At 35.0% G+C, this 26,803-nt stretch overlaps 1 protein-coding gene across 2 annotated transcripts in view; it reads left to right on the plus strand.

Annotated features, from left to right (window-relative positions):
• LOC125665641 (putative aminopeptidase-2) overlaps positions 1-26,803 on the plus strand; it is a 117,095-nt gene that overhangs the window by 85,864 nt on the left and 4,428 nt on the right. For both annotated transcript variants that reach the window (XM_056152346.1, XM_056152347.1), the window contains 18 exons: positions 249-416; positions 675-815; positions 1,951-2,032; positions 4,000-4,544; positions 5,002-5,157; positions 7,114-7,231; positions 7,536-7,656; positions 10,456-10,610; positions 13,085-13,198; positions 15,874-16,008; positions 16,379-16,444; positions 18,575-18,640; positions 19,172-19,359; positions 20,015-20,112; positions 21,124-21,254; positions 23,431-23,486; positions 24,711-24,858; positions 26,417-26,493. In XM_056152346.1, coding sequence (XP_056008321.1) covers positions 249-416; positions 675-815; positions 1,951-2,032; positions 4,000-4,544; positions 5,002-5,157; positions 7,114-7,231; positions 7,536-7,656; positions 10,456-10,610; positions 13,085-13,198; positions 15,874-16,008; positions 16,379-16,444; positions 18,575-18,640; positions 19,172-19,359; positions 20,015-20,112; positions 21,124-21,254; positions 23,431-23,486; positions 24,711-24,858; positions 26,417-26,493 — 2,565 coding nt within the window. The remainder of the gene's footprint in view (positions 1-248; positions 417-674; positions 816-1,950; positions 2,033-3,999; positions 4,545-5,001; positions 5,158-7,113; positions 7,232-7,535; positions 7,657-10,455; positions 10,611-13,084; positions 13,199-15,873; positions 16,009-16,378; positions 16,445-18,574; positions 18,641-19,171; positions 19,360-20,014; positions 20,113-21,123; positions 21,255-23,430; positions 23,487-24,710; positions 24,859-26,416; positions 26,494-26,803) is intronic.

Genomic DNA, 26,803 nt, shown 5'->3' on the forward strand with positions numbered 1-26,803 from the left:
ATTTTCCACGTCCAAACATTACGCATGGGAGAAAATATGTGGTAACTGAATATAAATATATTATATCAAATATTTATAGCTATATGCATGGGGGAAATTTACGTGCAAGTTACATGGCCGCGTACTAATTAGTGTTAATTTCCCCCACGCGTAAATAAGCACTTTTACAGTATACATGATGTATATTAAAAGATTTGATGTATGTACCGGTATTTTTCGTTATTTGGGGTGGTTTTGTCGTTGTGTAGTGTCGATCCTAACCTGAAGACCCTGGTGTACTGTACCGGAGTGGCCGAGGGTGATGAGTCCGAGTGGAACTTCGTTCTCCAGCAATACAAACAATCCACGCTGGCCGCAGAGAGCAGCCGGCTTTTATACGCATTAGCCTGCTCCAAACAAACATGGCTGCTCAGCAGGTAAAAGAATTCTTTTGAAACGAGAAGATTGACACCATTCTCTTTCATGAGTGTAACACATTATGTAGAAGTCTATTAAGAATGAAATGTCTAGTCCTCTAAATAAACGTACATGGCTTTAAGATGTATTACATGGTAAAAGGAACAGAAATAATCTTTTCATTGGACTAAAGTTCATAAATGTGGGCTTTGCAAAAGTACTAGCTAAAAGTAGCTCTCCTAGTACTGCGACTTGTCTGCACGGTGTATTACTTTTAGGTACCTGGAGCTCATTTTGCACTCGGACCTCGTTCGGAAACAGGACGCTGTCAGTGTCATCAACTACATCTCCCAGAACACCATCGGCAAAGACCTGGTGTGGAATTCTGTTCGTCAGAACTGGGAGCAGCTGAGGAGAGAGTGAGTGACGGTTCTGTAGGCCTTGTGTTCACTTTACCGAACGTTTATATGTTATAGGGACTGATTCACAATTTCTTCCCAATTTTTTTTAAAATTAAAATCTACTGCCTAATGTGTTGAAAAGGTTTCACACAAAAATTATGGTTATACAATATCCCAGCTGAATCTCATTTTAGAGAGTTTATTTGTTTTGTAAACAAAGATTGCGGTATGTTATTGTTTACGAATTTTTCAAAAGAAATGGATATCAATTTAAGTTTATTATATCTATCACATTTCGAGTATCCTTTGGATAAAACATGGCATCTAAAAGTTACACTTGTAACACATGTTATACAAATTGATATTTCACTGGTTTGTCTATAAACAAAAAGAAGACCCCAATGTTTGTTTACATAACTTAGAGTTATGGCAAAAACCTAGCTCTTATCCTTGCATTCAGAAGGTCAAAATTTTGTCAACCTTAAAAGAGTTAAAAGATATTTTTAATGTTTAACATCCAAAAGGAAAAAATTCTTTTTTTTTCCAAAAAATGTGAACCAGTCCTGTTAATGAACAGCATGACTGAAATACTGTGTAGGGGAAAATAAATTGCGGTGGAAATTTTCGCTATATTCACGGTCTAGACAAATACTCGAATTTAAGAAACTGGGAATATCTTTATTTTTATTATTCTTCAATACACAATGTGTTTAAAGAAAGGGAGGGGGGAGGGCTTATAGTGATTTAAATCCGTGAATTTTTTAATCCACAAATCTGTCTAAAATGAGAAAAAATGAAAATTGCAACCTGTGTAATTATTCCCCTATACGGTAGGTGATTTGTCTTACTTGTTACATATATCACGTTTCATTGAAAATTTTTAGCAGTCTTTGTCTCTATCAATGCATGTACCGGTACTTTTTGTGGTTTTGAATTGACGGAATTTTTTTAAAAAGTACATGTATATGACTGATAATTAGTATTTCATGTTGTATTGTCTTAATCGATTAGAAGTTTTCTGTTAGATGCATATCTTGTATTATGTAATTAACATTATCTGTTTCATATTTATGATATGTTTAAAGCATGACTAATCGGTAGAAAGTTTTGTTTAGAAGTAGAAGTTTTGATTTTTGCATGTTGATTTTTCTAGTTATGGTGGGGGCTCATTTTCCTTTTCCAAACTTATATCTGGAATTACTGAGTCGTTTAATACCGAGTTAGAACTTCAGCAGGTAATTATATACAAACTTATATCAGGAATTACTGAGTCGTTTAATACCAAGTTAGAACTTCAGCGGCAGGTAATTATATACAAACTTATATCAGGAATTACTGAGTCGTTTAATACCGAGTTAGAACTTCAGCAGGTAATTATATACATTAACTTATATCGGGAATTACTGAGTCATTTAATACTGAGTTAGAACTTCAGCAGGTAACTATATACAAACTTATATCAGGAATTACTGAGTCATTTAATACCGAGTTAGAACTTCAGCAGGTAATTATATACAAACTTATATCAGGAATTACTGAGTCATTTAATACCGAGTTAGAACTTCAGCAGGTAATTATATACAAACTTATATCGGGAATTACTGAGTCATTTAATACCGAGTTAGAACTTCAGCAGGTAATTATATACAAACTTATATCAGGAATTACTGAGTCATTTAATACCGAGTTAGAACTTCAGCAGGTAATTATATACAAACTTATATCGGGAATTACTGAGTCATTTAATACCGATTTAGAACTTCAGCAGGTAATTATATGCATTAACTTATATCAGGAATTACTGAGTCGTTTAATACCAAGTTAGAACTTCAGCAGGTAATTATATACAAACTTATATCAGGAATTACTGAGTCGTTTAATACCGAGTTAGAACTTCAGCAGGTAATTATATACAAACTTATAGCGGGAATTACTGAGTCATTTAATACCGAGTTAGAACTTCAGCAGGTAATTATATACAAACTTATATCGGGAATTACTGAGTCATTTAATACCGAGTTAGAACTTCAGCAGGTAATTATATGCATTAACTTATATCAGGAATTACTGAGTCGTTTAATACCGAGTTAGAACTTCAGCAGGTAATTATATACAAACTTATATCGGGAATTACTGAGTCATTTAATACCGAGTTAGAACTTCAGCAGGTAATTATATACAAACTTATATCGGGAATTACTGAGTCATTTAATACCGATTTAGAACTTCAGCAGGTAATTATATGCATTAACTTATATCGGGAATTACTGAGTCATTTAATACCAGGGAGTTAGAACTTTTGCAGGTAATTATGTACAAAATCATATAAGAAATTACTGAGTCATTTAATATCGAGTTAGAACTTCAGCAGGTAACTATAGAATATCATCGGAATCTGGATTATAAAGAATTAGGAAAGAAATGCTGTACCATGATGAAATTTAATTTGAATTGACGATGTCACATAAAAATTTGTACAAAAAGATGTATTTCAAATGAATTCACTTTCAGAAAAAGTTAATAATTGAAATTAGTACTGGTTTCACAACATAAACATGTGACTGTAATAAAATTTTAATTATCAGTACCTCACAGTAGTATGCAACAATTTAATCTGCAAGAGAAAATCATGCATCTGATATAATTTAATTTGTTTAAGCTGAGAGACTTGGTTAAAAATTCTGACTATATATCTGATATAATTTCGTTTAAGCTGAGAGACTTGGTTAAAAATTCTGACTGTATCTGATATAATTTCGTTTAAGCTGAGTGACTTGGTTAAGAATTCTGACTATATATCTGATATAATTTCATTTAAGCTGAGAGACTTGGTTAAGAATTCTGACTATATATAATATCTGATATAATTTCGTTTAATATGCTGAGAGACTTGGTTAAAAATCCTGACTGTATCTGATATAATTTCATTTAAGCTGAGAGACTTGGTTAAGAATTCTGACTATATATCTGATATAATTTCGTTTAAACTGAGAGACTTGGTTAAGAATTCTGACTTCGATATATCTGATATAATTTTGTTTAAGCTGAGACTTGGTTAAGAATTCTGACTATATATCTGATATAATTTCGTTTAAGCTGAGAGACTTGGTTAAGAATTCTGACTATATATCTGATATAATTTTGTTTAAGCTGAGACTTGGTTAAGAATTCTGACTATATATCTGATATAATTTCGTTTAAGCTGAGAGACTTGGTTAAGAATTCTGACTTGGGAGCTGCCACCAGAGCTGGGCAACAAGCCATCGAAAAGACACAAGCAAACATAGAATGGATGAAAAAGAATGTCCCCATCATAGAGAAATGGCTGGACAGGACGGCCCCTCCATCCCAGGTCAACACAGATGTCCGACTGCCTCGCTCTGTGCTGCCGGAGTTATACACCCTGGAGCTTTTCCCCGATCTCTATCAGGCGGACCCCAGGAACTTCACGTTCTCCGGAAATCTCACCATCCTTGTGAACTGTACAGAAAATACCAGTAACATTACCTTACACAGCAATAAAATCACAATAGATGAGAATTCTATCGTCGTTAAGTCGTTGTTGCGAGGAGGCAACTTATTCAGTTCTCTGTCTCGAGATGATGAGCTGATGTTCTCAGTCTTCAACTTAAATTCTGAACTTGTGGCGGGAGAGCAGTATGAGCTGAGCTTGCGATTTACTGGTCCTCTTAAAGACGATTTACACGGCCTCTACTACAGCACCTACACCAGTCAAAATCAGACAAAGTATGACTGTAGTAGTTCGTAAAAGACCGAGTTTTATTAGTACTTGCCTTGAAATTTTGACAAAGTTTCCTATGAAATATTGTGTGATAATTTTAGTAACACATTATCGAAATTTGATGAAAGGTTTTCACTTTTTCTTTTTACTTGTTTTTAACTTCTTTCAGAATTTTAACCATGATTCACATTATTCTCTCACACACACTTGATGCCCCTTTTTATTTGAATTATTAGTGAATTACTGCAGCAAAAGATTGTAATTGAAGACACCACAGATGTTTACATCTGACACAGATAACTTTGTGCAAATAAGAATTGGACCGATGTCAAAATCTCAATTGGTTCATAAACTTCTTTTGATTGTGACCCAAATAATTTATTGATGAATTTGAAATCTGTGTGAATATGTCGGGGCTCTATGCTATATGTGACTTGTGAAGGAGTTGAATATGATTTTCAGGTACTTGGCCACCACTCAGATGGAACCTGTCGACGCCCGGAAATCATTCCCGTGTTTCGATGAGCCAGATATGAAGGCTATGTTCAAGGTCACCCTGGTTCGGCAGAATAATTATAAATCCTTGTCCAACATGGAAGTTCAAGGATTTACCAACAGGTAACAAATTCTTCATTTTGAAAATATTACTCATATTAGAAAAGTTAGGTCCTAGAGGTACAACAGGATACTGCATGTTGAATTATGAATACATATGATAAAATCTTTAAAAGTTTTCTTAAGAGCAATCCACTATCTTCCCGATTATGTTAGCATTAACAGTAGTTTAGTAGCCTTTCATCTTGCAGATTTAAGTTTTTCCAGATCACTAGACCCTAGAATCCAAAACGGGGGTGAGGTCTTTGTTGTAGAGAAATTGTTTTCACTACACCATAAGAGGTGACTAAATGGGGTGGTCCCTCAGATGAGACCGCAAAATCCGAGGCCCCGCATAACAGCAGGTGTGTTGTGATAAAGATCCCTCCCTGCTCAAAGGCCGTAAGCGCCAAGCATATAGGCCTAAATTTTGCAGCCCTTTCACCGGCAATGGTGACGTCTCCATATGAGTGAAAAATTCTGAAGTGGAATGTTGAACAATATGCAACCAACCACTACACAATACAAACATTCTTTTAAACTTAGCTCTCACTAGAGAGGTGGATCGATTCTTTATACCGGCAGTATATGTCAGACCCTTAATCTTATATTGTAGGGGAAGTAACTTTATTATTGGAAAGGAAATATTTTAAAAGGATGCATTATTTCTCAATAATTAATATATCATGTTTCATGTCAATAGTATATGATATTTCATGTCAATAGACAGTATATACACTATTTACTGGCTATTCATGAGGACAATAGCAAGTTTATTGTCCCCCAAGACAGCAACTATTTCCCGAGGTGCAACTGAGGGAAATAGTTGCTGTCGAGGGGGACAATAAATTTGCTATTGTCCAAGTAGTCAGTAAATAGGTGTTTTATTAAACCAAAGTAGACTTTACTTGTGTCAGACATACCAAAGTGAAGTAAACTAATATTCGGCATTAGATGGTATTGACCGAGGTGATCTGAGTGGTAAACTAATTACAGTTATCAGACTTTGACGTCACAGGAAAGAAAACGCGGGAAAATATAGCATCTGGTAAATAGTTTCGAGACTTTTTCCCTAGGGCAGATATCTCAGAAACTATTTCACAGCAAGCGTTATCCAGAAGAAATAGCAAGTTTATTCGCCTAACTTTTATATAGCAAAAACATTCTGAGGTATAATAATATATAATATTTCATGACAATAGTATATAATATTTCATGTCAATAATATATGATATTTCATGTCAATAGTATATAATATTTCATGACAAAAGTATATGATATTTCGTGTCAATAGTATATATGATATTTCATGTCAATAATATTTCATGACAATAGTATATATAATATTTCATGACATTTTAGGTGCAATTTAATTCATATCTTTTTACTACAAAAAATTTTTTGGGGGTATATTACCAGGTCTGTTTTTGAGTTAACATACTTTGATAGACCCTGGTTGTGACAAATAAAAATGAAAAGTCTACACTAAGTTGTTGTAGCAAAGAAGGGGAGAAAGAAATCGTTGGGGTCGATATTCAGGTATTGAACTGGGTACCCTTTCATTGCTAGTTAGGTGATCTAACCATTATGTTAACCAGGTCAATGTATGCATTATGGTAATATCACTACAATATAAAATGTTAACCTATTTTGGAAATCATACAAGAACTCTTCATATCGAGGAAGTGAAAATATAATTTTCACAACAACAAAAAATGTTGGAAACATCGCGCATCACCTTTACATTGATAACCACATAGAATACCAATTAACATTGGGACATTAACAATGATCAATCAATGATGTTTTCTGGGACATTAACAATGATCAATCAATCAATTTTTTCTGGGACATTAACAATGATCAATCAATCAATTTTTTCTGGGACATTAACAATGATCAAATAATGATTTTTTTTGTAACTGCAGGGAACGTGAGATGTATTCAGGGGATGAAAACATGATTGCTTTCGTCTTTCAGGGGAAATAACTTGGTGGCCGATGAGTACCATGTGACCCCCAGAATGTCCACCTATCTACTGGCCTTTATTGTGTGTCAGTTTGAGAGAACCTCCACCACTACACAAAATGGAATAGTGGTAAAATTTCTCAAATTTATAATAATAATTATAGATATCAAATAACCACAGGTCTTTACAACTACAGATGATGGATTGGCATATGTGGTGAATTTCGTATGGTTGTGTTTGACATGCTTTTTCTATGTTTATGATTTTCGTATGTTCCTGTTTTGCCTATGTTTTTGCTTTTCTTATGTTTTTTAGTTTTTTCCTATGCTTCTGTTTTCCTATGTTTCTATTTTTTCCCTGTTTCTGGGTTTTTTGCCTTTGTTTCTGTTTTTCCTATGGTTATGTTTACCGGGTATGTTTTTTCCCTATGCAGTACAGTGCCTGGTCTCTACCTGAGGCTGTGAATGACACAAAGTTTGGCCTGGAGGTTGGAAACAAAACCATTACATACTATGAGGAATATTTCAACATACCCTTCCCACTGAAAAAGCAAGGTAAATCTTGTAGTTTTCTGTTCCACATGTAGCAGCTTGTATATAGACTTAAACTTTGTTATGAAAAACAAATGGATGATCTATTGTAAGGGGTATACTACATCATCATGATGGCTGAAATCCTTTAAAACAATTATATATATCAGCAATATTTGTCTATTTATTAGCTCTTCTGAGCCAAAGGCTCAAAGAGCTAATGCTATGGCCATTTGTGCGGTGTGCGTAAACTTTTTAGAAAAAGGGCTATAACTCAAGAACCCCTTGGCCAATTTTTTTCAAATTTGTTACAGGGTATCATTGGCCCAAGGGCTTTCATACAAACTAAATAGAGGGATGTGACCCTTTAACAAGGGGAGATAATCAGGAAAATACAAACAAAAGTAGTGGTTGCTAAAAAATCTTCTTCTCAAGAACCACAGGGCAGATTATCACCAAACTTACACATAAGGATGAGGATATGTTGTAGATTAAAAATTGTTCAAGGCATTACCCTGGGGCAAAGGGCGTGGTCTCAAGGTCACTTCAAAGTTGACCTAAATTTAAAAATTTTTTAAATTCCTTAAATCTTAGATATTTTAGTCATTATAAGGACTAGGATCATCAAATTTTGACAGTTGATGCATCTTGGGACCTTGTGTCAAGTTGTCTCAAAAGTAGGTCACGGTGACCTACTTTTTGAATTTTGCAGGTATTTATTTTAAAATTAATTTTGATGCATATCTTGGACACTTTGAAGCCTATGATCATCAAAACTTGTCAGTTGGTGAATCATGGGACCTTGAAATGCGTCAACTGAAAAATAGGTCACCGTGACCTACTTTCTGAATTTTATGGCTTATCATTTATAGATATATTTTAAGTTGTTATTTCAAATACCGAGAGGTTTAGAATCATCAAATCTTGTAAGTTGATGCATCTTGAGGCCTTGAAACATATTTTTTTTAAAAGTAGGTCACAGTGACCTACTTTTTGAATTTTGCAGATATTCAAATTTCACATTTTCAATTTTAGATGCATATTTTGGGCACTGTAAAACCTAGGATCATCAAACTTTGTCAGTTAATGCGTCTTCATCTTCGGTTTGTGTCGACCAAAAAGTAGGTCACCGTGACCTACTTTTGGTATTTGACAGCTAAATTACTATATTTCAGACACTATTTGACCTACAATCAAACTTTGTCAGTTGATGCATCTTGAGTCTTCGGAGTGTATCGACCAAAAAGTAGGTCACTGTGACCTACTTTTGGCATTTGACAGTTATATTTATATATTTCAGTCACTAATTGACCTACAATCATCAAACTTTGACAGTTGATGCATCTTGAGTCAACGGAGTGTGTCGACCAAAAAGTAGGTCACCTTGACCTACTTTTGGAATTTGACAGCTATATCTATATATTTCGGATACTATTTGACCTACAGTCATCAAACTTTGTCAGTTGATGGGTCTTGCATGTTCGAAGGGTTTCTACCAAAAAGTAGGTCAACTTAACCTACTTTTGGAATTGGACACCTATATTTATATATTTCAGATACTATTTGACCTACAGTCATCAAACTTTGTCAGTTGATGCGTCTTGCATGTTCAAAGGGTGTTGACCAAAAAGTAGGTCACCTTGACCTACTTTTGGAATTGGACGGCTATATTTATATAATTCAGATACTATTTGACCTACAGTCATCAAACTTTGTCAGTTGTTTGGTCTTGCATGTTTGAAGGGTGTTGACGAAAAAGTAGGTCACCTTGACCTACTTTTGGAATTGGACGGCTATATTTATATATTTCAGATACTGTTTGACCTACAGTCATCAAACTTTGTCAGTTGATGGGTCTTGCATGTTCGGAGTTCGCTAACCAAAAAGTAGGTCACCATGACCTATGATTGGAATTTGACAGCTATATTTCAATATTCAGATACTAACTGGCTTAAAATCATCAAACTTTGTGAGTTGATATTTCTTGGGTTCTCAAAATCTGTAAACCAAAAAGTAGGTCACATTGACCTACTTTTTTTGAATTCTTAGGATTTAACTAAAGATTTAGAATACTAAGAGGCTAAGAATAGAAATGGTGGGGTTGTACAATTTATCAGAAGAGCGATTCTAGGCCCTTGGGCCTCTTGTTTGTTTTAGATTTAAAATGCCTATAGCTGAGTAGCTCAGTAGGTTAATTAGCACATCAAGTGCTGAACTGTAGATAGTGGAGTCCGAGTCCAGCAGGGGTTTTAAAATTTTTTCCAGTTTGCTTTCTACTAAAACTGCATTTTTGACTAAATGAAGTAAATGTAAAAGTTTTCAATTCCAAAATATTGTTGTATATATCCTCCACTTTTTATTCACATCATTTCCCTGGTATTAGAAGTATTCCTTAAAGAAATGTTAAAACAAATTTCTTCCAATTTTTGCTATTTCAGATTAGATATTGTAAATTCAAATTCATCCATTTTTGGTTTTCCAATTTAGATGAGGATAAAAAGAAAATGGAGTCATAATTTTCCTGTATCATGGAGACAGTCAAGGGCATAATATCTAGTTCTCAATGGGGTGGGGTTGTTTCTGATTTGGAATGTTATAGTTATAGATATATGCATATCAAATAATATGCATACCAAGGCAACTTTACTGTGCTTGATTCAGTTGAAGTCTGAACAATTTTAAAACTTCATATTTTTACTACATGTCCATTACAATTCAGATCAGATCATGGATGATAATATTGTTAGCCCCCCCCCCCCCCCCTCTCTCTCTCTCTCTCTCTCTCTCTCTCTCAATCTCAATCCTGATGATCTTTTATTCTAGATATGATTGCCATCCCCGACTTTTCGGCTGGAGCGATGGAGAACTGGGGTTTGATTACGTACCGAGAGACAGCCATGTTGTTTAAGCCGGGGGTGTCTTCGGAGGGCAACAGGCAGAGAGTGACCACTGTTATCACGCACGAGCTTGCTCATCAGGTATATAGTACTAATTACAAAGTACCACTAATTCATCAGGTAAATAGTACTAATTACAAAGTACCACTAACTCACCAGGTAAATAGTACTACACTAATTCCATCATGTATGGCTGACTTTATTTTTACATCACCTGCGACAGTTAGCTCAAATAGAAAAGCAAAATGTCATATATATGGTAAATTAAAATTCTTTTTAACCTAATTATATTAAATCTAGTGTGTATATATATAAGAGTTTTCACAGTTTGGAGTAATCAAATATCTATGACATCTAGATTAGATAGTTATAAACAAATTTGTCTATTCTGAGGAATTTTTATCCATTATTTCCTCGGTGGTTAGGTACAAACCATACAGATATGACTTATCCCAGTGTTTGAAATTTTTTTTAGCCGAGTTGCAACGAAGTTGAACTCGGCTATTGGTTTGGTGATGCGGGCGGGCATCAACAATTGGTTTCCGGATGATAACTCGAAAAGTTTACAATCTAATCAAATGAAACTTAGATATATTGTTGGGTACTAGGTAAGGAAGACCCCTATTAATTTTGGAGAAAAATGGTCAAAGGTCAAGGTCACAGTGACCGAAAATAGAATGAAAATTTCAGAAAAATTTGGTTTCCGGATGATAATTTACTCAGAGAGTTTAAATCTGAATCAAATGATACTTAAAGATATTGTTATGTACTAGGTAAGGAAGACCCCTATTGATTTTGGAGAAAATAGGTCAAAGGTCAAGGTCACAGTGACCAAAAATAGATTTAAAATTCCAAAAAAAATTGGTTTCAGGAGGATAACTCGAAAAAATTTAATTTGAATCAAATGAAACTTGGATATATTGTTGGATACAGCAATGCAAGGCCCCTATTGATTTTGGAGAAAAAAAGTCAAAGGTCAAGATCACAGTGACCGAAAATAGATTGAAAATTTCAAACAAATATGGTTTCTGGACAGTAACTCGAAAAGTTTAGAACTGAATCAAATGAAACTTGGTTATATTGTTGGATAGCAGGTTAAGAAAACCCCCTATTGATTTTGGAGAGAAAAAAGGTCAAGGTCACAGTCCTGAAAAAAGATTGAAAATTTTAGAAATATCTGGATCTGCATGATAGCTCTAAAAGTTTAAATCCGAATATTCACAATTATAACTATGCCACATCATTCCTAACTTTACAATGAATCCTATGCAACTCGGCTCATGCACCCCTGGGTGCATATATTGATTTTTATTTTTCACGCCCACTTGCATAGGTTTAAAAAAAATTACCAAATGTGAAGCAGAAAATTCATTTTGGTTGGCTTAAATACCAAAACTAACTCCTTAGGTTTTTATCATGAATTTTTTAGATGCCGTTCTTTTGTCGGGTTGTTGTATGGTATGGGCTTTTCCATCTCGGCTTTTTCTGTCTGGGTCATATCTTTCACACTGTCAGTCCTAGGAATATCAGGCCTGGTCATCTTTACGAAAAGGTGTGTCAGGACCTAAAAATAGGTCATTGTGGAATTTTGTGGCTACATATTCAAGTTATGAAGCCTACTAGGATAATGGAACTTGGTCACTACAGTTGATACTTCTTAGGAAGGGAAGCTGGCATGTTGTGACCCCAAAAATAGGTCAGTGTGACCTCATTTTGGAATATTTCACAGCTGTACCTTGAATCGTATCTTTCACACTGTAACACCTACGTGTAGCCCTATCAAACCTGGTCTGCCAGCTAGTGAATCTTAGAGTACATATTAAGCAAGCCTGGCCTGCCGATCAATCTTAAAGTATATAAGCCAACATGGATCTGCCTCATGTACATGAGTGACAAGTGTATTGTATGCTCTTGGTGCTACTCTCTCTCTCTCTCTCTCTCTCTCTCTCTCTCTCTCTCTCTCTCTCTCTCAATTAAGCTGTCGACAAAATGTTGAGATTTTTAGGTCACCTGAGTTTTAGGCCAATTCAACTTAATTAGTAGTTTATCATCCAGAGTCACCAAAACGTATGGGGCGGGTGGGAGGATTTTAATTTTTATTTTCTGAGAAAAATATTAATGACAAAGGAGTAGTGCATCATTTAATGCCAGATGGATCTATGCTTACTTCACAGACGAATTCCGAACTTCTTCAAGATATGAAGCACATTAATCCTTTCCTTTCATTTACACGCTTATAGGAGTTATTGAGATTGATCACTGTTTGTTATCTTCACCTTGCATTAAGAATGTGAGAAATTAAGAAAACCATATGATCTATTGAGTCGGACATGAAAATTTTCCGGAAATCGCAAGCTCCGCAAAATAAAAAAAAATTCGGGCGGGCCTATTTTTTGAGGGGTGGACAGGGATGATAATCTATCAATTAAATTCAATTGGCCTAATAGGAAGTTTTTACAGTTAATCATCTTGTAGACATAACGAGTCTGCGATAAGACACATTCACACTTTGCACACTTTTTTTATCATGCATCCATAATGTTTTGATTTTGCAGTGGTTTGGTAACCTCGTAACCATGAAATGGTGGGATGACCTCTGGCTCAATGAAGGATTTGCTACGTTTGTAGAGTACATGGGAGCAGATCATTTGTTTCCGGAGTGGAAGATGGTTTGTTCATTTGTTTTTTATTATTATATAATATTTATAATGGGATTGATGGACACAAGTTCCTCTTCCTTTTGATGTTTCTGGGAGTTGAACTTCAGTCAACTTCCTTTGGTAACTTGTTTTTAGGTCACCCGAATCATTCAGGTGACCTATTGCTATCTGTTTTTGTCCGTCGTCGTGCGTTAACATTTGAACATTTTCAGCTTCTTCTCTGAAACCCCTGAACCAATTTCAACCAATTTTGGCATATAGCATCTGTGGGTGGAGGGGAACAAAAATTGTGAAATTCTTGGTCCCTGCCCCCCTGGGGCCTGAGGGATGGGGCAAAAACCATCAAAATGAGTGTAATTTTAAAAAAAATTCTTCTTTACTCCTGGACATGAAGAAGCCAAACTGTGGGCATAATTATAATGAGTGTTGATCCCTCTACCAAAATTGTGAAATTCATGGCCCCTGGGGCAGGGGTTCTTGTGTTAGGGTGGGGCTCTATTGGTCATATAGTGAAAATGTAGAAATTCTTTGAAAATCTTCTTATATTGGTTTTATCTAAGGAGTAAATAACCCTTTTCTTTATGATGTCTCAGACCTAGGTTTTTTAAAAAGGATTATTGATTGAACATAAAAATGACACATGTACTTCATGACCACATAGCTATTCAATGTTTCTTCCATCCAAAAGTAAAATTCTTATATTTAAACACAAACCTAATTCAAACATTGGAAGGTTGTTACATGATACTCAGGTGACCTATAAGGCCCCTGGGCCTCTTGTTAGGGAGTTGAATGCAATTGTTCAATTTCCTTAGGCCACCACACGCTGTGTGTATGAATATATTACATAGGATTTTGGTGTGGGCCTCTTCACATTGTTGGAAAAATGTTCAGAGACGTACTCCAAACAATATAATCCTATTATGATAGTATATTGAATATTCTAAAGCTAAAATTTAAAACAGAGCTTTTTTCAAATTATGATAACTAACTAAATAGATATGTTAGCTATATAGTTTTACCAAATGATATTAGGAAAAGAATATCACATGTGAGTTTTTTCTTTTATCTAATTTGTAAATGAACATCACATGCTAGGCACTATATGCACGAGTTCATTGCAGATTGGGGTATTGAAGGATAAGACATGCTGCATAACATATTGATTTATTGATTGATGTTTTCCGCCACACTCAACAATTTTTCAGTTATCTGGTGGCGCCCAGTTTTTATTGGTGGAAGAGAGAACCCAGACACAATGTACCTGAGAAGAGACCACCGACCTTCCAAAAGTAAACTGGGAAAATTTCTCACTTACTGGGGCGAGCGGGATTCGAACCCGCGCCGACCAGAGGTGAGAGGCCTTGTGTGATATTGAGCGCAATGCTCTAACCACTCGGCCACGGATATAGTTATATAAAATAAAGTAATTACCTGGGGTGATTTCAAATACAAATCAAAATCAAAAAGTTTTTTTTTTTTATCACCTAGGTACTTTTCATCTACGACAATTACAAAATGAATGTTTTTGTATGATTATTGTGATTGAGATTAATCGGTATACCAGGGCTTGAAGCTAACTTTTTATGTCACCAGTCCAGCCGGACTGATGGGGTATAATTTCAACCAGTCCGTAGAAAAATTTACCAGTCCAACAGTTTTCCAGAAATAATTAAACATATTTCATTTATGTTATTAAAATGAAATTTAACTCAATATGCCCCAGACAATATTGTAACAGTTAAAATTAATGTCGGATTTATATTTACGAACCAGATTCATCTAATATTTACAGATCGAAGCATGCCAAATGTGTGTATAAAATTTCATAAGTATATTTTCCAAAATGATGCTTCAGGAAATTAACTAGTTCCATCGGACTGACTAAAACAAATGTCAGTCAGTCCGCCAGACTTTTAACCAGTCACAGACTGACAGGCATATGTTAATTTCGAGACCTGTATACAATTAACTCTTGTTACATTACATAGAGTTGGGAGAGCAGCTGCTATTTCAAATTTATAGTTTGAATAGGTGATACATATATATCATTCAATGACAATAAAATACCACAATGGCCTGCTTTCATATAAACTATAATTATATGGTTGTTATCGATTATAATATATCATACAAGCAGAGATGTGATTTTCTGAAGTGGTTATTTAGGATGAAGTATATATTTTATTTCATTTTTTTCTGCAATGGGACAGAGATGAGATTTTGTGATTGTCCGGGATGCAGTATTTTAGTAGTGATCGAGACAGAGATGTGATTTTGTGTAGCATTTTAGTAGTGAGACAGAGATGAGATTTTGTGTAGTATTTTAGTAGTGAGACAGAGATGAGATTTTGTGTAGTATTTTAGTAGAGGGACAGAGATGAGATTTTGTGTAGTATTTTAATACAGGGACAGAGATGAGATTTTGTGTAGTATTTTAGTAGTGAGACAGAGATGAGATTTTGTGTAGTATTTTAGTAGTGAGACAGAGATGAGATTTTGTGTAGTATTTTAGTAGTGAGACAGAGATGAGATTTTGTGTAGTATTTTAGTAGAGGGACAGAGATGAGATTTTGTGTAGTATTTTAGTAGTGAGACAGAGATGAGATTTTGTGTAGTATTTTTGTAGTGAGACAGAGATGAGAGTTTGTGGTATGCAGTATATTTTATTTCTTTTTCCATAGTGGGACCACTTTATTCTCAGTGAGCTGTACAGCACGTTCAGTATCGACGCCTTCGTGACATCACATCCTATTTATGTACCCATAAAAACAGTGGAGGAGATGGAGGCTGTGTTTGACACCATTTCTTATGCCAAGGTTTGTGACATGAGGTGGCAGACTTACATAATTATTATATATCAAATAATGGTAGTTATATAATTATATTTAATCATGATTTTGACAAATATCGTGATTTTCTCTCATGCCTGTAAAATAATCTTGTGAATTACTAAGAAGTTGCCCCCCCCCCACCCCCCACCCCCCACCCCCACCCCCTCAATTTGATGCTTGTGTCAATAAGATTTTTTATTGTAAAATTGTAACATTCCACAAAACTTGGCCTGATCTGATTCAAATATCATAGCTAGGTTATAAATGGCTCTTACAATGAGACTTGGATTTTGTTATGTCATTTTATTTAACAAGACTAATTAAAGATTTGCAAAGCTTATTTTTCTGTATCTAGGGTGGCAGTATTATCAGAATGATGAGATTTTTCTTGGGAGAGCAGAATTTCAGACAAGGACTCCATGTAAGTAGGGCAAGAAATGTATTAAGACATATGTGTCATTACCTTAGTAATGTATAAGTAATTCAGTAATGTATAAGTACCTCAGTGATGTATAAGTACCTCAGTAATGTATAAGTACCTCAGTAATGTATAGGTACCTCAGTAATTTATAAGTATCTCAGTAATTTATAAGTACATGTACCTCAGTAATTTATAAGTACCTCAGTAATGTATAAGTACCTCAGTAATGTATAGATACCTCAGTAAAGTATAGATACCTCAGTAATGTATAAGTAACTCAGTAATGTATAAGTATCTCAGTACTTTATAAGTACCTCAGTAATGTATAAGTATCTCAGTAATTTATAAGTACCTCAGTAATGTATAGGTACCTCAGTAATGTATAAGGACTTTGTGTATGTATTCAGAAGTGTTAAATAAACTTTGTTTAGGTCCAATATTTCATAGAGTGTGTCCCTTTCGTAGTGACTCCATACAAGTTCCTCATAGAGGGTACATTTATGTAAGATTTAATTACATTTTTATGTAAAGAATTCTAACTAGTGAGTATGTAAAGGAAGATGTAAAGAATTCTGTGTAGGTATTTCAAGGAGGATGTGAAGAATTCTGTGTAGGTTTCTTTAATAAGGTAGATGTAGAAAATGTTATGTATATATCTCAAAGAGGATGTACGAGCTTAGAGTAGCAGGGTTTGACACTAAGGCACGTCCGATCGACCGAGTCTACTAAATGATAGGTCCGCGGTCGGGTAAAATGTCGATTTACTAGTCTGACTGGTCGTGTTGAAAAAATAAACAAGAAACTTTATTTTAAACCATAAGATATCTTATTTTTAACTTTAAAAAAATAACTCTAAAGAATTTACGAGCAATTTTGAACCGTGTGATGACAAAATCTCTATTTTTAGTTCTAATATATAAGTCGCTGTTGGAAGTGATGTTTTACGACATTTAATCTTTGTTAATGGGTTTAAAGTTATGTTTTTGATAAATAGATATAAACTGAATTTATTTTCATTTGAAAAAAAACACAGTTTATTTTGATTGAATATAAGAAAGTGTCTATCAAATGAATAAATTAAATCATAAATAGCCATTTTTCGGTGTTGACACATGTGCGGGAATGTCTCGTCATCAAGGAAGGATGTTCCGAGGAAAAAAAAGGAGTAGGTTGGGAAGAAACAAAGCAGGGCTTATGAAAAAGAAATTTTAAAAAAGCGGTTGAGGTCATTTTATTCTAACAAAAGACTAAAGAATTTCTGTGCTGAGTAGAATTTAAAGAAACAGAAAATGTGTTTGAAAATAAAAGCATCAAATTGAATGACGAGACTAAAGATGTTTTTTGAGACAATTAAGTACGGTTTAGTTTAAACTTAATGTTTGTCATTTGAATTAAGTACATGTACTTAAATATGGAGAAATCATCAGGGTTTCTTTTCTCTGGAAAGTTGGTCAGGGCTAGTGGATGTAAGGTCAGGTCTAGTAAAAATCATTTGAAGTAAGCCCGACTGGTCTAGTGCTCAAGAAAGTAAATGTCAAACCCGGAGTAGATATCTCAAAGAGGATTTAAAAGCATGGAGTAGATATCTCAAAGAGAATGTAAGAGCTTGGAGTAGATATCTCAAAGAGGATGTAAAAGCATGGAGTAGATATATCAGAGAATGTAAGAGCTTGGAGTAGATATCTCAAAGACAATGTAAAGAATTATATAAAGGTATCTCAATGAGGATGTTAAAAACTCTATTAGATATCTCAAAGAGGATGTAAGGGACTCTTTAGGAATCTGTAGGAGGTTGTAAAGACTGTGCGTGACACGGACAAAGCAGTTGTCTTCTTGGCATCGAAAAGCTTGTATACACAACCATTAACAGTTAAACCTGGCTATTCCAACATTACTGTATGTTCCAATCTGAATTTTCTTTTCTCTAAAATCTACACACAGTTCATCTGACATTTTCTCTAATCTAGCACAAAAAACTTCTTCCAGAGCTGGTCAGTTTAGATAGGTCTCACTGCATCAGTTCTGGAGAAGTAAAATTATGCAATTTTGGAAAGAAAATAGCAAGAGAGTCAATATTATTTATCTGTTTTAATAAAGATAGTGAAGTTATTCTTATTTGTTCTTTTTCAGCTTTATTTAGAGAGTAGGAAATATGGTAACGCTTTCCACGATGACCTCTGGGATGCCATGGACAAAGTAAGTGAAGATGGATATTAATTTATAACACTGTAAAAGTGGTTATATGCACTGGGGGTTAAGTATGCATTTCTCCACATCCAACATTACGTGTGGGGGAAAATTACGTGGTAACTGCATATAATATTATTATATTTTATGAAATATTTCATGGTTATACATGTGGGGGGAAATTTACATACTTATTATATGACTGCATAATTTGTGTAAATTTCCCCCATGCGTAAAAACCACTTTTACAGCAAGAAGTGATTGTCATTTATGAAAATGCATGATAGTATGAATGCGACAAGAAATATTTGTGATCGCAAAAATTTCTCGCACGCAATTAAAAGTTGGTTTACAGTATACACGTATGACTGTACTAATTGATTCATGATAGTAACAATATTTTAAATGCGTTTGTCTTTAAGCATGACTATGACGTTATAATTATTTTCCTACAGAAAAATTTATGCTACCCAGCATCAATCAAAGAGATAATGCATACCTGACTATATTACGTTATAATTATTTTCCTCTTTAATACAGATAGTCGTACAGAAAAATTTAAACTACCCAGCATCAATCAGAGAGATCATGCATACCTGGATACTCCAGATGAACTATCCAGTCGTCACGGTAACAGTACCACGAGATGGACTTGTTCAAGTCAAACAGAACAGATTCTTAAGGAATCCCGATGCGAAGGACCCTCTTGTTTATATCTCTCCATTTGGGTATCAACATTTTCTGCTGCTATCAACATTACTCCATGTTTAGTTTGATCAATTCCTGCTGATCGATATTCTTGTCTGGTTGTTTAGAAACTAGTAAAGCAACAAAATATTAACCGTTTTATTTAAAAAATTGATTTCATTGTTGAAAATACATGAGGGCATGAACTGCAACACTTTAGGCAAGTGTACCTCATGCAGCGCATTAGTGGTTCATGAAAAGTATGCTGACGTGAAACATTGCTGTTCAAGATTCATACACATATTGTTCACGTTCATGACGCGACTGAGAGAGCGTAATGATTTGAAAAAAATAGAACATCTGTTACAAAGATCTCGCAGGTCACACCCTGCTAACACGATTCACAGAATTTGCCTCAAATCCAAATCCGTTTATACTGATCATGAACAGCTCAAAAGTGATGTTCATTTCTTAAATGGCTATCATTGGTAAAGATAAGTAAAAATTTTGGATATGTGAATATTTTGGTATAGCTTCATTTATTCAGTAGACTAAGTTTCTTAACAATTTTATAATAATTATTGAGAAATCTCTTCAAATGGAATCGATCAACCTAAACCTTATTCTAAATAAATTTCTGAAGAATGTGGATGTTCAACGTAATTATTTTCCTTTCGTGTGTTTTTGATATTTTAGTTATGAATGGTGGGTCCCTCTGACATATACTACAAAGTCAGAAAATAAATTCAACAAAGAAAGAACTGATGTCGAGTGGTTCAACACAACAAGTCAAGGTATTGTACTGAGTCTCACTATAGTATTTAGTATCGAAACAAATAAATCAAGGCATAGTACCAAAAGAAACAAATCGTGACATAATACCAGAAGAAACGAGTGATTTAGTCTTAACTATAGTTACTGTACAGAAATAAACTTTCATGTCGAGCTGTTGTATTGGAAAACAAACAAGTCTAGCCATAATATCAAAAGAAGTTAGTATATAGTTATATATGGTACAAAACCAAATAAGTCAAGGCATAGTACCAAAACAAATAAGTTGAAGCATATATCGAAACAAACTAGTTAAGGCATAGTGTAGAAACAAACAAGTCAAGGCATAGTATCAAAAGAAACAAGTCGAGGTATAGTATTGAAACACACAAGTCGAGGCATAGTATTGAAACATACAAGTTGAGGCATGGTATCGAAACAAACAAGTCAAGATATATGGAAAGAAACAAGTCTAGCTGTATTATCGAAAAAGCAATTATGTTGTATACAGAACGGAAACAAACAAATTGAGAAATAGTAGCCAACTAAACACATACACTGAAGAGAACAGTATACTGATTTATATGTGATCAGTGCTGTATAGAGGGCGAGAAGTCTGATTAATTAGTGCACAATACAGACATGATAGCAAATTAAAGGAAGAACTTTATATCACTCCACAGCGTTTATCGTATACCTTACAGAGATCACGACGTGGATCAGAAATCAGGTTCAGATGTTGCTATGACTTGAAAACAAAATTTTATTTAATGGCTTGTTAAATCACCTCATACGAAGTATGATTTCACCTTCGAAAAAGTGATACAAGCTCGCAATCAGTTATACGAATTTTTGTGATATTTTCCAGAATGATAGAAAATTTTGTTTACAAATAAGAGATTCTAGAGTCCAATTTTCATAAATATTTTTGCTGAGGCTTTATTTTTAGTGTTCATTATTTTCTAGACTTTAAACAATGTAAATAGATAATTACTAATTTAAAAACTCTGTATGAGTGTATTATTCCTTTTCAGATTTTACCAATCCCAATGTTAAAAAGTCTGACTGGATCATTGCAAACATTAACCAATATGGCGTGTACAGGGTCAACTATACTGTAGAAAACTGGAGAGCACTTATAGAACAGCTTAAACAAAATCACAGTGTAAGTGTTCACCACAGCGTAAGTGTTCACCACAGTGTAAGTGTTCACCACAGCTAAAACAAAACCACAGCGTAAGTGTTCACCACAGTGTAAGTGTTCACCACAGCTAACACAAAACCACAGTGTAAGTGTTCACCACAGCTAAAACAAAATCACAGTGTAAGTGTTCACCACAGCGTAAGTGTTCACCACAGTGTAAGTGTTCACCACAGCTAAAACAAAACCACAGCGTAAGTGTTCACCACAGTATAAGTGTTCACCACAGTGTAAGTGTTCACCACAGCTAAAACAAAACCACAGCGTAAGTGTTCACCACAGTATAAGTGTTCACCACAGTGTAAGTGTTCACCCCAGCTAAAACAAAACCACAGCGTAAAGTGTTCACCACAGTGTAAGTGTTCACCACAGCGTAAGTGTTCACCACAGTGTAAGTGTTCACCACAGCTAAAACAAAACCACAGCGTAAGTGTTCACCACAGTATAAGTGTTCACCACAGTGTAAGTGTTCACCACAGCTAAAACAAAACCACAGCGTAAAGTGTTCACCACAGTGTAAGTGTTCACCACAGTGTAAGTGTTCACCACAGCGTAAGTGTCACCACAGCTAAAACAAAACCACAGTGTAAGTGTTCACCACAGCTAAAACAAAACCACAGTGTAATTGTTCACCACAGTGTAAGTGTTCACCACAGTGTAAGTGTTCACCACAGCTAAAACAAAACCACAGAATAAGTGTTCACCACAGCTAAAACAAAATCATAGCATAAGTGTTCACCACAGCTAAAACAAAACCAAAGCGTAAGTGTAAGTGTTCACCACAGCTAAACCAAAACCACAGCGTAGGTGTTCACCACAGTGTAAGTGTTCACCACAGTATAAGTGTTCACCACAGCTAAAACAAAACCACAGTGTAAGTGTTCACCACAGCTAAAACAAAACCACAGCACAATTAAGTGTTCACCACAGCTAAAACAAAACCACAGTGTAAGTGTTCACCACAGTGTAAGTGTTCATCACAGTGTAAGTGTTCACCACAGCTAAAACAAAACCACAGTGTAAGTGTTCACCACAGCTAAAACAAAACCACAGTGTAAGTGTTCACCACAGTGTAAGTGTTCACCACAGTGTAAGTGTTCACCACAGCTAAAACAAAACCACAGCGTAAAGTGTTCACCACAGTGTAAGTGTTCACCACAGTGTAAGTGTTCACCACAGTGTAAGTGTTAACCACAGCTAAAACAAAACCACAGTGTAAGTGTTCACCACAGTATAAGTGTTTAAATTCACCACAGTTTATAAGAACCACACTGTAGATCTACAGATAAAGAATCATGATTATAGCCATATTAATATGCAGGTATCTTAATGTAGTTCAACCGGTCGCGGTAGTTCAGTGGTAGAACGTTCGCTTCATAACCAGGAGTCCTGAGTTCAAGCCCCGCTCGTGCCATGGCTGTATCAAACCTAAGACGTTAAAATAGATAGTGATTGCTCCTTCACCAAACACTCGGCATATAGAAATTACAATCACAGGTCTTTGGGATATGACCTTAAAAAGGGAGGTCCCGTGTCGCGGCAGGCTTTGGCACGATAAAGAATCCTCACTGTTACGGCCCTGAGCGCTAAGCATATTAGGTCTAAATTTGTGATACTTCACCTACAGCTGGTGATGACGTCTCAATATGAATGGAAAATTCTTGACGGGATGTAAAATGATCAATCAATCGTGTAATTCAAATTCAAGTTTGTTCAATTCAGCGCTCTGGTGGTAGTAATAGGAGTTCAAATTAAGTTTTATATGGGAATATAGGAGATTGAAATTAATTTCAACCAATTCTTTTCGAGAGTAGCCGTTTGGGCTATTGATACTTTTAACTAATAATATATAATACATATATGTTATATATTCACACTATATCACTAATCTGAACCTGCCCTAGAGTCAAAACCTTGGGGTTGCGAAATTCACAATTTTTGTATATCGTATTCTGCTTTGAATTGCTGAAATCAATATGCATTAATAATTAATACTCAGGTGACTGATAAGGTTAAGCCTTGCAATTCTATCAGGTAGCTTTGAAGTACTGGGTGAGGAAGTAAAAATTAGGCTGATGAGATTTAATGAAAATTTGTGGATCTAAAGTTGTACTGATAATTTTTTTGAATTTGTTTACAGGTTATTTCCACTATTAATCGTGCCCAGATAATCAACGATGCGTGGAGCTTCGCAAGGTGATGTGTCACTATTTGTTTTGAATTTATAAGTATTTTTAAAATTGATTCAGATCAACTTGAAATTATAAACATATTGATCCAAGACTGCATACTGAAACTCTCAGAATGGTACGTGTGTTGAAACCTATAAGCCTGGTCAATGGTCACAGCCTGGTCAGTGATCGATCACAGCCTGGTCAGTGGTCACAGCCTGGTCAGTGGTCACAGGACCATATAACTTGTTCATCTGACTATCACAGAATACATTTTGAAAGAGAAATAAAATTTCAAATAATAGTTAATATAAATCAAAGGATATACCAAAGACACTCCTATACTCCCAAACTAGCATGATGCCCAACAATTAGGAGGAATCAAGATGCATTTTGCTAACTGAAATTTTCAAGTTTCCAAATCAATTGTCAAGCTGTGAAGTCCTATGAAGACATACTCTGGTAAACACTTGTGATGTACAAGCCTCTAGTTTGCTAATGATTCTGAAATTTCAAGTGATATGAGATTGAATATACCTTTTCTTCAACTTCAGTTCCTGTCGGACAAATCATGTTATTAATAATATATTCATGACCCAGGCCGTGTCTAATTACGATATTTTCATTAACATACATCATGTTATTTATTGGTATTTGTACTCCACCAAAAGCCATTTCTTATATGATTAAAGGAAATAAAACCCATTTCTAAATCTGTGCACAGAATCTGCTTTTTCTTCCTGTGTTCTCTATCTTTCTTCCTGTACGTTCAGATCCTGCTGTGTTTTCAAGACAAGGACAGAAAACCACGTACATTAAGTTTTCGTAGATTGCACGTAGTATTTTTTCTAAATTATCGGTATAAAACGTGAAAGTGATATTACCTGCGTGTCATGTATTCTCTGATATGCATTATTTTCATTGTATGTCAACAAAATAAAAAAAAAATGCTAATCGTGTAATAATTTAAAACCAGACATTCATACACACGTTGTTCACAACATTCTTGAGGAAATGGCTATCATTACAATATTGGTAAAGAAATGTAAATATTTTATATTATTCATGACTTACTTAGAATTTGCTTGAAAATTTATTGTGTTCCATAGACATTTTATATGCTAATTAAGCAATTATCTAGGATAAAATGTAATTCTATGTCTCATGAAACATTGCTTTATTATGCAAAATAGGATATATTATTTTCATACAGTCTTAAGAAGAAATCCTTAATTTTGTATTTTTACAGGTCTAACCAGTTAGATATGGGTGTTGCCTTGGATACGGTGGATTATCTGTCCAATGAAAGGGACTACATTCCACGAGTGGCAGCAGAGAATCAGCTGGCCTACATAGACGCCATGTTGTCGGTTACCAAATACTATGGAGCATTTATGGTAAATATATCTTATGATATATTATATGGATATAAAGTTTCATGGGATCCTAGAGCTGTGTGTGTCGTGTGTCAATGATGATGCTTTAATTATAAGATCGAGTGCTGATTCTAGATTTTAAACTAGCTCTTAATGTACCGTATGAGACCGCAAAAACCGAGGTCGCGTGTCACAGCAGGTGTGGCATGATAAAGATCCCTCCCTGCTCAATGGCCATAAGCGCCGCGCATAGGCCTAAATTTAATTTGTAGCCCTTCACCGGCAGTGGTGATGTCTCCATATGAGTGAGAGATTCTCGAGAAGGACTTTAAACAATATACAATCAATCAATCAATCTTAATGTTTCAATAATGGTAGGGGAGAGAAGAATCAAACAATCTCTCAAGGTTGGTTGGTTGCATATAGTTGAATGTCCTGTTCAAGAATTTCTCACTCGTATTGAGACATCACCATTGCCAGTGAAGGGCTGTAACATTTAGGCCTATGCTCGGTGCTGCTGTCTTTGAGCAGGGAGGGATCTTTATCGTCGTCTGTCTGTCTCTAAACTTTTCACATTTTCGACTTCTTCTCCAGAACCACTAGGCCAATTTCAACCAAATTTAGCAAAAAGCATCCTTGGATGACAGGCTTTCAAGTTCATTGAAATGAAACGTCATGCCCCCTTCAAGAGGGAGATAATCACAAAAATGCAAAAATAGGGTGAGGTCATTTAAAAATCTTCTTAAGAACCACTGGGCCAGAAAAGCTGAAATTTACATGAAAGCTTCCTGACATAGTGCAGATTCAAAGCTGTTAAAATCATGGCCCCAGGGGTAGGATTGGGTGACAATAATGGATTAAAGTTTTACATACAAATATATAGGGAATATATTTTAAAATCTTCTCAAGAACCACTGGGCCAGAAAAGTTTACATTTACATTAAAGCTTCTGAGATAGTGCAGATTCAAGTTTGTTCAAATCATGGCCCCTGGGGGTAGGTTGGGGCCACAATAGGGGATCAAAGTTATGCATACAAATATATAGTTAAAATCTTTAAAAATCTTCTTCTCAATAACCACTGGGCCAAAAAGTTTACAATTACATGAAAGCTTCCTGTCATGGTGCAGAATCAAGTTTGTTAAAACCATGGCCCCCGGGGGTAGGATGGGGCCACAATAGAGGATCAAAGTTTTACATAGAAATATATAGGGAAAATCTTTAAAAATCTTCTCAAGAACCACTAGGCCAGAAAAGTTTACATTTACATGAAAGCTTCTTGTCATAGTGCAGATTCAAATTTGTAAAATCCGTGCCCCCGGAGATAGGTTGGAGCCACAATAGGGATCAAATTCTTACATGTGAATATATCCACATATATATGGATATATATAAAGAAACTCTTAAATATGGGACAAGGTGACTCAGGTGAGTGATGTTGCCCATGGGCCTGTAGTTTATATATGTTTCCTTTTATAAATGAAGCTGTGCAATGTCAATAAAACAGGGGGAGACTACTACGTATACAGTCTCTGTGTTTATGTTAGTCTGGGTTTATTTACTGAGAATATTGTGTTGTAGAAAAAGATGCAGCTCTTGGTGAAAGACATTTACAATGAGATCGGTTTAAACAATACAGGTGCCACGCATCTTCAGTCGTAAGTTTTGTGTTGTTGGTGATAATAAGTTTTATGACTTTGGTAGAAATTTAAATATTATATTCATAAACTTACATGTAGATAGATATAGGAATTGAATGTTTCCTGTGACTTTCTTACCATTACGGATATAAGTATGATTTATATACATGGGTTAGAAATTGAAAGTCGATTGGTCACAATAATTAAATTACCACGAATACACATTATGGAAAACATTAATTTTCCAAAATCAGTTACAACTTCCTTAAAGATGTTATTTTGCACCTTAGTTGTGTTGAATTTTTTAATTCTTGATATGAAGTTTTGT

This window comes from Ostrea edulis, chromosome 10 (assembly GCF_947568905.1).
Source record: "Ostrea edulis chromosome 10, xbOstEdul1.1, whole genome shotgun sequence".
Classification (NCBI taxonomy): Eukaryota; Metazoa; Mollusca; class Bivalvia; order Ostreida; family Ostreidae; genus Ostrea; species Ostrea edulis.